The sequence below is a fragment of the Pterocles gutturalis genome, unplaced genomic scaffold (assembly GCF_000699245.1).
Source record: "Pterocles gutturalis isolate BGI_N339 unplaced genomic scaffold, ASM69924v1 scaffold27381, whole genome shotgun sequence".
NCBI classification, from domain to species: Eukaryota; Metazoa; Chordata; class Aves; order Pterocliformes; family Pteroclidae; genus Pterocles; species Pterocles gutturalis.
Window position 1 is genome coordinate 1 of NW_010106318.1, and position 11,435 is coordinate 11,435.

Consider the following 11,435-nt stretch of genomic DNA (forward strand, 5'->3'; position numbering starts at 1 on the left):
CTTCCCCAGGAGTGCTTCAGGGCCAACGGCATCACCGGCCGCCGCCTCGTCCTGGTGACCTGCTCCAGCCTGCCCGCCATGGGCGTCACGGACTTCGGGCACATGCAGGTGCGGCTGCGGGGCCCGGGGCCGCAGCTCCCTGCTCAGCCCCTCGGAGCCCACCTGTGACTTTTGCTGCCTGCAGGCAAGCTAGGCTGTCGCCTGTCTGCCCAGGCAGGTTGCTTATTCAAAGAGTGAGCCTGAAACTGCTCAACCAGATTTGTTCAGCCAAACAGTTGTATTTCTTGAGTCCTTTCAGGTATAAATCCTTAGGTGGCTGGAGATCCCAGGCTTTCTCTCTGGGACACCATAAATGTGTCAGAAGTGCTTAGCATTTCCTTCAGTCTTTGTTGCTCCTCTTGCCCCGTGAAATTGCTTACCAAGAATGTATGCACCTTTCTTCAATATCCCTCAGAATTTCTTTTCAGTAATTTTCCACTTACTGATTTGTAGAACTTATAAAAATCCAGCCAGATCTAACCTGTAGCAACTGAGCCACTGATCTCAAACAGCAGAAGGACAACTCATTATTACTTCCTTGTTTTACACTTTGCTGAACACAAAAGCTGAATCTCCATCTCTTCCTCACTCTATAAACATGTAATTGCCTGTTAATTTTTCTTTCAAACCTACATCTTTAACAAATGCTGATAGTTAAGCTAGCTAGACTGAAGTTCGGGGCTACAGTCTGGCCTTCGAAAGCTTCCTGAAGGTTTAGGAAATACGCAAGTTGGCTTAAATTTAATTACCCTCCCTCCCCCACCAAATGGAAACAAAGGGACTTGGGGCTGCATTTACAGAGCCAAATTGTTTGTTTCGCATCATGATTTAAAGTTGCTTTCCTCAGAGGACACAAGGTAGTTCAAATAACCAGGAAGAGAGAAAAATCTTTATGCTCCAATGACTAGACTATGAACATTGTTTGTTTTATTCTAGAGCACCTGTCCGGCTGCACAATCTTAACTGTTTGAAACAAAACATGCCACCGAAAACATTGATTAGTGCCACAACTTTGCCTACTGGTTGGAGGAGAAGGTGTCAAGTTCCAACGCTTAGTTTTTCAGACAGCAGCCCTTCGAGAGTATTTCTAGTACAAGCAGATACAGCTGTTACATTCATTTGCATTTACCAAAGATGGCAAGAATTTTATAAGCTTTGTAAGCCTCACCCTCACATTAGGGATTATGTATGGGGGTAGTTAAGCCACAGGTTAGAAATATCAGCTGTAACCCATTCTTCCTCCTGTAGAAGCTGAAATTCCTCAGGGCTACGATAAGCAGCAGCCAGCATACTGCAGCAAGCTTGGAAATGAGACAGTCTCTGTAATGTTTTCCAAAGCTTGCAAGTGAATTGGGAACATCTCGCAGACTTCAGTGGAACCTAGATGTTCTTGAAGATCATGCCCTGTCCTGCTAATTATTTGTGCTTTGGAGAACTTTGGTAGAATCCAAGTATGCAGAACTCTGAGCAGGATGTGGCCCTTTGGGTATTTCAGGAAGCGTGTACTAGGGCAGGTGCAAAGCTGAGGCTGCAATCCTGGGCACATCAGCTTCCCAAGAAATATCAATGAAAAACTGTGAACAGTTGAAACCAAGATAGTTACTATAGAAATAAATGTGATTGCATCAGCTCAGTGAAATGGAAACCTTTTGCAATTTAGGGGAAATGGCTATTTGGTAGAGATCTACATGTGAATTATGCGGAAGCTATGCAGCATGGACAAGTGAAGTTAATGCCTGTTTGAATTCCACTGTACTGGTATTTTAAATATCAAAACCACTGAAGGTACCAGTCCAGTGTTCTTTTGATATCACACAAAGTACGGTACTGCTCTTCAGAGTCAAGCCAAAGCTGGGGGAAGGTTTTGAGCAAATGCTGCAAAAGGTCGTAAAATCTTGTGAATTATATTTTGAAGCTTCAGTCAAATCAGAAGGTTACATTCCCAGAAGTGACTTCAAAAATAATGGCAAGGTTCTGTTCACTGACAGTTCCAGGTACCGCTGGCTCAGACAGCCAGTCACCCATCATTTTCTTAATGAGTAATATGGCTTACTGGTTTAAATAGTTTTTACACCCTCTCCGTGTATTGACTCTGTTGTTGACAATGTAACTTATCAAACAGACATGTTCTTGCACTAGGCAGAACAGACTCCAGCTTGTTCACCCATAACTTGTCTGTTCTGCAAGTGCAAAGAGGAAAGCTGAGCTATTTGAGCCACTGAGAGACCAGCTGTGATGCCATACCCCACAGTAAATCTGGAGAATGCGCAGTCTGCTCTGCTTTCACAATATCACAGGGGCCTCATGGGTTCAGATCCCTCCTGAGTTGTGACTCCCAAGTGTGAAACTGCTCCAAAATTCAGAAATTCAGTTCTTTTTCCTGCTGCTCTGCAACATGATGAATGCTACTAACTGTTGCCCTGTGAAATGAGAATTTCTGGTATTTTGTCTTGTATTTCAGGAGATTTCACGACACGTGCGAGAGTTGCTAGGGATTGAGGAGCCTCTCTTCAACAGATCCATTGCCCTCCCATACAGAGACAACATGGGTCTCTTCCTGGAGCGAAAGTCACAATCAGGAAAGAAAGCAGACGCCCTCACTTTCTCACAGTTTATCCAAGAAGCAGGACTGGAGCCCCATACTACAGTTCCTCCTTTGCAACGAGCCCAGAGCGGGGTAGAAGCAGATGCTCTCCCTGTACCGCAGGGCACCCAGATGCAGGATTAGAGACTCACACTGCACTTCCACCTTTGTAAGAAGCCCAGCAGGGACAGCAGAATATACTGTTATTACCTTGCGGTTTGTCCAAGGAGGTATAGTTCCACCTTCTCCCAATTATAGAAAAGGCCGTTGCAGCTCATAGCCATTTGATGACAGCAAATACATCCCCACATTGGTCCTTTTCTGCAATCCTTTGTTTTGCTTCCAGGAACTAAGTGAAGCAGAAGCTACAAATCAGACTGTACCACTGTCTTTCACTTCTGCTTCACAGTTGATTAAAAAGATCAAAAAACAATCATAGATGTATTTTAATTACCAGTGATTGATAACAACTTCCCTGCAGCTCAAGTGAATAGATTTCTGCCAGGCTTTAGTGTCTGTAGGCTGCGCTCAGTGTAAAGCCCATATGTAAGATAAATGGCATATACAATAACTGGTATACAGGTGTGGTGCCAGCTGCTGTCAGCGATCATAATTAAGCAAGGGGCCGAGTTAAAACATGCACAACTAGTCCCTGGCCTCACCACAGAAATGGTTTCCTGTGAGACAAAACCAGGCAGTGGTTTATCATAGTAAACAGTACTGAAACACATGATAGATGATGGCAGGAAGTATAAGAGAATGCTGTAAGCTGAACTAGAGAATTTAGGAATAAAAAATGCTTTTTCTTGGGTGGATTTGGACAGAATATCCAGTTACCTCCTTTTTCCTTGAAAGACGTATCACGTACTCTGTGGTGTTGGTATGTATTATCACCAGCAAGGAAGTGTGAATATGTGCTGATTAAAGCCTGGCTCAACAGAAAGAGTGCTCCTGGCTAAATCATTACTGATTTGTCTGGCACCAGTGGCTTCCTCAAGATCCCCCATGGAAAAGTGAAAAATAAAAAATAAAAAAAGAAGACAGGGCCCAATCCTGTTTTGTTATTTATGCCAAAGCTGTAGCCACTACAAAATAACTGTAATTTGGTTTTGTAATTAATTTTTCTATTGAAACTGCAACAGAAACCCAGTGAAACTGAAGTAGTTTGTAGGCCAAGATGCCTGTGTAATAAGCAAATTCAGATGAAAATAGAGCAAGACTCAGGCAGCCAGGCAGAAGCAAGTTTGCTGAGCAGTCTAGAGAGTGAAACTTGTAGAAGCAAATGTGTACATAGGGTTATTGGCTGGAATATTCTAAAGAGTCCAAGAGCAAACAGTGCTAATTCTTGCACCCCTCAGTCCTGTGAGGGGGCTGAGATAAGAGCTCAGCAAAGCATTCTGCCATGGGCTTCGTTATAGTTTACAAGGATTTAGAACCATAGATAGCAGTTTCCTCTGGAATTTCTGAGAAAATGTCAGAAGCAGCTGTGGAGAATTAAGAATTGTCATCCAATGTCACACAAGGCTCTGCTACAGCTGAAGTAAAAGATGTCTTGGTGCTGATCAGCCCACATTGCTTTGTAGGCCAGTCTCCAAAGGATGCCTGGTAGAGCAGAGCAAGATGGCCCTGGACAAGCTCACTCGCTTCTAGCAGCTGGCTAAAGGGAGACCCTCAGTTGTGCAGCTATCAGGTCAAACCAGGGGAAGGTTCTGGGAAGAAAAAACAAGTGGAAACATTTGTGGGTAATAACAGTCCAAAGCAGCTTGCTAATAACTTAACAAATAATGGTTTTCTTCAGTTTCTGACTACAAGTCTCTTTCTTGGGTCTTTGAAAAACAATCAGAGACTTGATTCCAGTGTTCCAGGCATTACTCTACTATGCAGAGCAAAACTGAGCCTAATGGCTCTAGAACAATCGTGCACAAGCAGGGGTCCTTTCTCTCAAGCAGTGTTCCCCTGACTTAACATCCTCAATAGTCTAGTCCATGAACTACCTTAAGTTCCACAAGTTCCCCATAAGAACTCTCCTCTCTAGATATTCTCCATAGGATTTTTTTTTTTTTTTCTGCATCCAATGCCCCAGTCCTGATCAGAGGCTTCAGACAACCCTGATAAGTAGCCAAACAGAAACCAGGGACAAAATAACTCAGGGATGGTAGTCCAGGTCTTTCACTGTTAATATGTACATCATTGAAAGCAATCTTCCTTGTAAGGTATGTGGTCCTAAGGGTAACACACAGTTCAGCACCTTCCAACCCAACAAAACAGCCCATGCTTCAGCTGTGGGATGAGTCAAGTATCAGAGCAAAGAGGAAGCCGGGACTAGCAGCACCTCAGCATTCAACCCTTTACTTATTCCTCTTAAGTCACTGAAGAGGCAAAAGAGTTTTGCTGCCAAAACTCTTGCACACAAGTGGTGGGCAGGAAGTTTTCAGCTCTGCATGGATGGGGCAGCATTCAGGAGAAGAGAGGTGACTGAGTAATTTCAGTGCCTTCTGGGGAGGCAGGCTCTGCCACGTACTGCTGTTCAGGGCTGCACAGAAAATGTCCTCCAGCCATTCAGCATTGACTCTTATTTTCCCTGCAGGACAAACAAAATCAAATGTCAATTACCAGTGTGCACACAGGTATGAAGAGATATTCTCATCTCCCACCCCGGTGAAGAATTGCATTGACATTCAGAGCTGGTTTATTTGAAACCTCTGATCTAGAATAATTTTCGGTGAGGGATGCTGAGATTAATAGTAGCAAGTATAGTGTAGGTTGTACTTTCTGTATCTCATTCTCACTGAGGAAACAGGAATCCTTTACAGTCTGCATATAAAGTCATATAACCATTCAGCCATCATGGCATGATGAGCACTGGCACTGCTTTAAGAGCATTCGGCAACACAAGAATTGGAAGTGCATGCAGAAGTGTGTAATGAGATTGCAACGGACAGAGGTAGCAGCCAGCAATAGGAACAGCACATCCATCCAAACAGAAGCTGTGCCTGAGGGAAGAGAAAAAGATTTTGGACAATGTTCTTCGTCAGAAAGTATATCTCAGCTCCTGCTCACTGATTTAGCCTCAGACCTACATTGTTTCACAAAGGGAAATGGTAGTTCTTCAGAAACTGGTGGCAGGTAGGTAAAAGCAGTGCTCCAGAAAGAAAGTGACCCCTGGGGTGCTAATCAGAGAAATGGGTGAAGGAGACACATACTGCTTAATTTTGCCCATCCACTTCTCGTGCATGACTACCCCCCTCCAAGCATGCTTTCCACTCCAGCTTTAGCTGTACAGCGGCAGAATTTCTTTGTGAGAAATTCTTCCCCACACCGCACCCCTAACACAACTATCGCCAGCCCAGACCCGGCCTTGAATCATAAACGGGGGACACCACCCAGCGCAACTCCTCAGAAGAGCTGCTACCAACTCCTCAGCCAAAAGAGAGCTTCGACCTCGGGAAGCGCAGGGTCCCGCAGTGCACTGGGACTGTCCCCTTCGACCCCATCGACAGGCTTCCGGGCAGAGCACCGGCACCGCGGCCTCACGATGGCACTGCGGCAACGGAGCTGCTGCAGCCTGAACACGGAGGCAGCCGAAACGAGGTACCGGGAGCCGGAGGAGATGCTCCCGGCGAGCCCGGGCTCTGCTGGGGGCGAGCAGGTGCCGCGATGGCCCCACAGCATGGGTGGGGTTGTGGGGTTTTGAGGTCCTGCGTGAGGGAAACTCGGAGGAAGCCACAGGGAATATCCCACTGCACCATCCATGGCCGAGTCAACAGTTGCTGGGATTCACCCCATTAACGTTTCTTATAAAGCCTCCTTTGCAATAGCCGTCTTAACCAGTGAGAAAGTTCTTCCTATCTGATGGACCCTCATTACCTTGTGCTAAAGTTCATCCACGGCCCTTGACACTGCCAATGAAGAGATGGCTGCAGTAGGATTGTTAATTTTGCCATGCAGCGATCTGTTAACAAAATATATATAGGGCAGGTGCCTGTGAATAAAAATCATTGCTTGCACTTTCTTGCCCAGTGCACATAGGTCATACCACAACGGCAGCAGCACAGGAACACGTTGAGGTCCAGGTCCCTCCCCACGGCAGGCAGATTCCCTCAAGCAAGGTCTCTTTTCCTCTCCTCTTCCCTCTCCAGCTGGATCCCCACTACTTGTCTGCCCTCCCTCAGCCCTGTAATCAACAGCCAGCATCACCCAGGCTTAGCTGACGGGGGAGGAACTAGGTTTAGCTGGTAAGGAGGAGGAAGCAGTTATCCTTTGCAGGCTCTGCAAACCTTTTACTAGTAAACAGCCTTGCCCATAGCATGAAGAGCAGTGTCATGTTTGGCCCCTCACTGGTCACCTCAGCAGAAGGCCAGGACTGGCCTGACTGCAGAGGCTGGGCACCCCAAGGGGTCAGGAGCAGGGGGTACAGGTCATACCCCTGCACTCAGAGCCCTCTGGAGAGCTACGGCAGCAGCTGAAAGTGAAACTCGATGCACTGGGTTTGCTTTTTGGACTGTGGAGAGTGCAGGCTGGTTCTACGTGCCTTGCTTCCTGCGCTGTCTCACAACGGGTTATCTTGCAGCCACCTGAGGCCCTGGCAGAGCAGGGTTTCAATGCCAGTATTGTGTTTGATCTGGAGCTCCCTTCACTCCTTTTGATCATGTTTTCAGGATTATAGCCACAAAGTCTACAACTTCCTCTAGACAAACAGAAAGCTGAAATGAAAGTGTTCCTGTGACTCCAGCAGTTGGGGACTTGGGGAAGTGACCAACCATGACAAGGTGTGCAATGATGTTTCACAATAAAATCATGAGAGGCAATAAGAGCAGACATGCTGTGCTTGCCCTGTGAGGTTACAAATTATGGCAACACATCTAGGCTCTCAAATGACGTGGTCTGTTTTACCTGAGGAGAGGGACGGTGGTGACAAAGCTGTACACAGCATAGGGTTTCTGGATGGCAGGCCGAACAGCAGACCAGAGGGACAGCACCTGTGATGGGAGGCAGCAGAGGAATGCAACGTCTGCCCAGGCCACCAGCTGAGCGCTGTCATAAAAGCACGCATGCCCCTGCTTCTGCAGGTCTGCTGCGATAAGCAAGAAGAAAGTGGCTCAAAAGCCCACAGAACCGGCACAGGTGACTGACCAGCACCTCTGGGCACTGGCAGTGCAGTTACTGGTGCTCTGCCATATGCAGGTGAAACACAAACCCCCGCTCCCAGGCTGGGACCACTGGCTACCTGCCCAAAGTGGTACGGAGGGACTTTGGCTGCTGCCCATTTCTGTTCCTACATAGCAAAGGGCAGCAGCAGAGTGACAGGGAGCAGGCCTGGAATAAACATGCAGAGAGCTCAGCTGCCTGGCCCCGGTTCACGCAGGCTGATGTAAAGCCTTTAGCTGAAACAGCCAAGCCTTAGGATCTGGCTAGTTTTCAAGATCTATAAAAAGCCATTTAATAATCCCTGCTTCCTCTCTTCCCCAAGATGATTATAAAGAGGATTTTACTGTTCCAAGAATCTTCCTGGAGGACCGTTCTCCCCACCTGTCTTGTTTTACATAAGAGTTTACAGGGCAGTTGGCAGTGCGTATGCAAACAGTTGCTGTAATGCTGCAGGCTGATCTCTCCTGGGTGGACATCCAGAGTCCAGTGAGAAGCTTGTCTGCTACAACTGACCCTGCAGCCCTGAAACAAGGAGAAGGACATCTGTTTCAGCACTGCTGCTCATTCAGAGAGATGTTTTCTGTGTTGGGTGAATACTTAACAACCTGGAGTCTCATTCACCAACCAGGCTCTTGGCAAATGACACGGAGAGTTTTGAGGAGCCACAAAAATGGGGGAGACTAAACTAAAATGGGCTTTAAACAAGCCAGCGTTCAAAGAACAGGCTTAACGTCTCCACCACTCTCAGATGGGACTGGTAAAAGAAAGCAAACAGCTAAATTAATGTTTGGTGGACAGTGGGTTTCCAACCAAATAAATAACTTTTCTACAACAGCATCCTCTGCTTCCCCATAAAAGACTGGAGTTTCCATACCTTCAATATTTTTGGCCAAAAAACATTATTTAGTGAGTTCTACCTAAAGTGCTATCAAAAAATGCAGTTAAAAGTCCACCTAAGGGCAGTCTCACTTCTAGGCCCAGGCTGGAGAGCACTTACCCAGGCTCTCAAGGTGCCTGGTGGAAACACAGATACTGGGGCATGGAGGCCAGCTCAGCGTCAGGAGTGCTCGGGCCAGCTGCTTCTGAAGGTGGCCCCCAACGATAATCTCAACCTTTAGGCCATGGCTGTCTGCCAAGGAAGTCAACAAACCCTTCTTAGTCCCACTCTGCCTGGGGAAGCAGAGAATCTGGCATCAGCCCAGCAACATAGTTTCCCCAGGCCATGTGCAGTCCTACCCCTCCAGGAAGGGTCCCATGCCACCATTGTGGTTTTAAACCTAGATAGTGACGAACACCACACAGCCATTTGCTCACCCTCCCCCCTCACAGGGATGGGGCAGAGAATTAAAGGGGTAAAGGGAAACAAGACACGTGGGTTGAGATAAGAACTATTTAATAACTAAACTACAATAAATTTGAAAATAATAATGATAAAAAATTATTATAATAGTAATACATACAAATATACAAATACACAAATGAGTGATACACAGTAAAACTGCTCACCACCCAATGAAAAAGGCTCAGCCTGTTCCTGGAGCAGGGAGAGTCCTGAAACCACAATCCCAGAAAAGATAAGAGCCTGAGTGTCTGAGAGATGGAGAGCTGACTGAAAGAGTGAGACAACCCCAAGAGATGGGAGACCCAGAGAGAGAGAGAGAGAACTTTCGGACAGAGCTTCATCTATATCCTGGGCATGATGTGCATGATATGGAATATACCATCGGCCAATTTGTGTCTCAGTCCTAAATCTAAGGTTGAATCCTAGGCTAGTAACTGGGGCTGTGTTCCCTCCCAGCTTCTCCTGGAACTGCAGACACTGGCACAGCAGAGAAGCTGAAAAGTCCTTGATTGTCCTGGCAGCAACTATAAACATCAGTATGTTATCAGCCTTCTCAGCACAAATCCAAAACACAGCCTCTTAGCAGCTACTATGAAGAATGTTAACTCTATCGTAGCCGAAACCAGGACATCCCCATGTCCAAATAGCACATCCCAATCCCACTCCTTGCATCTAGCCCAACTCATGCCTCTGCTCTCCCATGGGATTGCCAGAGAGGCAGAGGCTAATGGCTGCAGCCTGGCTCGGGGTTAGACCCCACGGAGCTCCCATCCCAAAATGCCACCAACGCTGAGGCTAACTGGCTGCTAGTTGTAAAGCAGCTCAGAAATTCAGAGGTGATACCTGACAGACACATCAACCCACATGATGGCCAAGCTCAGGGACAAGTCAGCATGAGGAGAACAGACTAGTGACAGCAGAGGCTGCTGCTGAGAGGGGACATGGGATAGCACATGCTAGTGGAGGATGACTGGCTCATTATGAATTGTATAGACTACTGGCAGGAACAAGTCACAAGTATTGGGCACTACAATTTTTCTGGGATAAAACCCTGATTTGGTACTAGGGACAATCTCCATTCCCTGGTTTTCTCAGGGAAAAACTAGTCCAAGTGATTTAAGACTGACTGACAGTGAGTGTATACAAATCACAGAATCATAGGATGGTTTGGGTTGGAAGGGACCTTAAAGATAATTTAGTTCCAACCCCTCTACCATGGACAGGGACACCTTCCAAGAGACCACATTGCTCAAAGCCTCATCCAGTCTGACCTTGAACACCTCCAGGGATGGGGCATCCACAACTTCTCTGGGTAACCTGTTCCAGTCTCTCACCACCCTTCCCTAAGGCTCTCTGCAGCTCACCAACTCAGGAATGGCTCCCATGGGGTGAAAGGCACCAGCTAGGCGGGAACACCCTCAGACAAGCCCAGCAGGGACAAAAATTACCCCAGGCTCCATCATAAGCAGTTGCAAGTCTTGCACTATTTACCACCTGCAGCCCGCTGGTGCCCATGGCACCATAGTTGGCATGAGGAACAAGGGTGGCCTGAATGAAGCCCCCAGGTTTCCACCTGCTCAGGTTCTCTCCTGGTTCATGTCCCCCAATGGTGTGGCAGGCACGAGCCCTACCTGTGTGGGCAGTGAGCCTAGACCCCTGGAGGTGCGCAGCCAGTCCAGCCTGGGCACTCCCACTGCCACAGCGAGCGCCCAGTTACCACAGAATCACACACTTTCACCTGGGGAAACACAGTGTGGGCTTTTCCAGAGCTATTGCAGCATCCCCTGGAGCACAGAAGAAAGCAGAAATCAATTGTGAGGAAGCACCACCTTCACTGCAATAGTCTCCATTTTTTTCTGCTGGGTACAGCTGTACCACCCCAAGAGCCAGCAGCTAGGTTAGCACGAAAAAACTAAGAGGGTAGGCAGGGGTTAAACACATCTCTATGCCAGCTCCTGCTCACACATATTAATGGAGAAAAGGTGCTCTCAACCAGAAGGTTGGGCTCTCCAGTGGGGGCAGATGGGTTCAATTTTCCATGGCATGGGGGTTGGAACTAGATGATCTTTAAGGCTCCTTACAACACTACCCATTCTATGATTCTAAGAAGCAAAAAAAAAAAAAAAAGCATTTTGCTACCTTCATGCAAATTCTATGCACAATCTACTTCATCAGCTGGACTGTGTTGAAGCATACAGGTATGAAGGTTTATTTTATGGTTTCAATTCCTCCAAGGGTATGTTCATCTTCTCCCATTGCTCCCTGACATAAATACCAACCAGTGACACCATTCCAACTCCTACCACCAAGCAATGTCCTGGC

The 11,435-nt window shown here is 47.1% G+C and overlaps 1 protein-coding gene across 1 annotated transcript; it reads right to left on the reverse strand.

The window, feature by feature from the left end:
• Positions 1-4,042: 4,042 nt before the first annotated feature.
• NOXRED1 (NADP-dependent oxidoreductase domain containing 1) lies at positions 4,043-9,027 on the reverse strand. The gene is given in 7 exon segments (XM_010087750.1): positions 4,043-4,292; positions 4,294-4,332; positions 4,994-5,204; positions 6,040-6,188; positions 7,517-7,697; positions 8,769-8,941; positions 9,008-9,027. Coding segments are annotated over 7 exon segments (1,023 nt in total).
• Positions 9,028-11,435: the final 2,408 nt, after the last annotated feature.